The following is a 2,146-nucleotide window of genomic DNA, read 5'->3' as shown; positions in this document are numbered from 1 at the left end:
AAAAAAAATAAAATAAAATAAAATACAGGACATAAGCAAAAAGGAAAAAAATGCACTTCTTCAGTTAGTCAGCAACTTAGTCATTTGAGTTTGAAGCTTTCAAATATTCTTTTAGAGGGGGAAAAAAAACCCCAAAATTAACAAAATACAAGCACCAGACAGAGGGATGCAAACTTTAGTGAACTCAAATAAAAATTACCCTAAATTGGATTTGTGGTTCCTTGCTGGCAAACATACAAAGAGTAAATTAACCAAACCAAATCTTTTACACCTGATCATTTCCATCAGTCCATGAGGACATGTTAACCTGAACAAATGCTGATTTAAACGTATAGCAAAGAAAGAAAATGAAAAAACAAATTCACTGAGTGTCTTCTTGTGAAGAGGAAGAATCCAAGTGTCTAAATTACTGCTTTGTGAGACTGGAAATCCTCTTTATCTCTACTTAATAGTCATTTGCTTTGCAACAAAAGAATTTCATTTGCTGAAGCCTAAAAAATACCATTATACTAAACTGTATGCCTCAAAGAGATTAATATACTCATTGTTTGTTGCAAATGCTTCACAGCTAAAGTAAAAATGATGAGAGTAGGAAAAAATTTACAACTTTTCTTTCTCTCTTCTGAAGTCTGGTCTGCAAATATTTGTGCACTGGAATCAAGTATGAAATTCTACAGTTTTAAAAACATGCACATTCTCTTATAAGCAGTAGTTTAATTAGGTTTTTCAAAATTAGAGTTATTAGAGTTATTTTACACTGAATTTTCATGTCCTCTTTAATCTGACTATTAAAGTACTCTTGCCATTGGATACAACTTAAAATAATAATAGATCTTTTTGGAAATGATTAGTCTTTTCTATGTTATTTTCTATACAGGGCCCCAGCATTTATAGTTTAGAGGCTGGAATGCTCTAATAGAGTGTGAACGAAATGCAGACTTTACCTCAGAGAAATAAAAGAGGGCTGACTCACAGAAGAGAATGTCAGCCAGGTAAACAGTTCCACTGGTCAGCACTTCAATCTGGTATTTACAGAAATGGTGACTTCGCAGAAACTCACTAAAGTGCCTGCACATGGATAAAAAGGGAAAATTTGAGGGAACGACCAAGGAAAGAGCTTAATTGGGAAAAATATACTCTTTCCATACTGTCCCTACTGTATCTTAAAGGCCTGTGTCAATGCTACCTCACTTCCCAGGGTGTCGTTCCTGATTCCTTTACCTGTAAGTAATCTCTCCCATCTCTTAATGACTTTGTAGCACTCCTCTGACATTTAACACATGCTACCTCATATTACAGTTACCAAAGAACATGCCCTATTTCTTTTATTAGGCTGTAACTTCCTTCAAGGCAGGCACTATACCTAACCGTGCCTTACACAGAGCAACCTTTTAATAAACACTAAATGAAAGAATGAACACAAAGATTTTTTTTAAGAATATGCAGCAGTAATTAATCTCAAAAACTCTGGAGGCAATTTCAGCAATCTACATTGATTTAGTTACATAGCATCCATTAAGCTTAAAGCATGAACTAACAAATTAGGATAACCCTCTGAAGACATCCATTATTTAAATGAATAAACCAATTCTAACAGTCACACTATAGTCTCAATCACTCCCAAATGACTTCAGAACTAAAAATAAGTTCTTTCAACTTAGGAAATACTATAGAGTTCACATAATTTATATTCGAAAGAAACTATTAACCAAGATAGTCTTAGAGTATGCTTATATGATCTTGTAAATATTCAAAATACTTAAATCCTCAAAGATATTTCATTTTTAGTTAAACAAATCCTCAAAGATACTTTGCTTTTTAGTGAAGCCCATCCCTAACACTGAACCCAAATTCTCAAGAATGCAAAATGTGAAAATATGAAACTAACTTACTCTTGCTCCATTGCACTAAAGACTACAGACTGTGCCAAAACGAAACAGTTGGGGTCCACCTGTCCATCTTCTCCACAAATCTTTGCTGTAAAACAAATAGTAAATAATTACATTTCCACTATATTCAAACTGTACACATTTGTAAAACTGGGAAATAATAGTAAGGGCATATAAATTAGGTTTTAAATAGAACTAAAAGGGGCCGGCCCGGTGGCGCACTGGATAGTGCGCCGCTTGGGAAGCGCAGCGGCGCT

The 2,146-nt window shown here is 34.3% G+C and overlaps 1 protein-coding gene across 1 annotated transcript in view; it reads right to left on the bottom strand.

The window, feature by feature from the left end:
* Positions 1–2,146, bottom strand: part of LOC103609930 (A-kinase anchor protein 10, mitochondrial-like) — an 86,160-nt gene that overhangs the window by 37,664 nt on the left and 46,350 nt on the right. Inside the window, exons 4-5 of the mRNA XM_008594186.1 lie at positions 1,893–1,977; positions 945–1,068 (exon numbers count right to left, since the gene is read on the bottom strand). Of these exons, the coding sequence (XP_008592408.1) occupies positions 945–1,068; positions 1,893–1,977 (209 nt within the window). The remainder of the gene's footprint in view (positions 1–944; positions 1,069–1,892; positions 1,978–2,146) is intronic.

This window comes from Galeopterus variegatus, unplaced genomic scaffold (genome assembly GCF_000696425.1).
Source record: "Galeopterus variegatus unplaced genomic scaffold, G_variegatus-3.0.2 Scaffold10319, whole genome shotgun sequence".
In the NCBI taxonomy this organism is placed as follows: Eukaryota; Metazoa; Chordata; class Mammalia; order Dermoptera; family Cynocephalidae; genus Galeopterus; species Galeopterus variegatus.
This window is presented reverse-complemented; position numbering and strand designations above follow the sequence as displayed.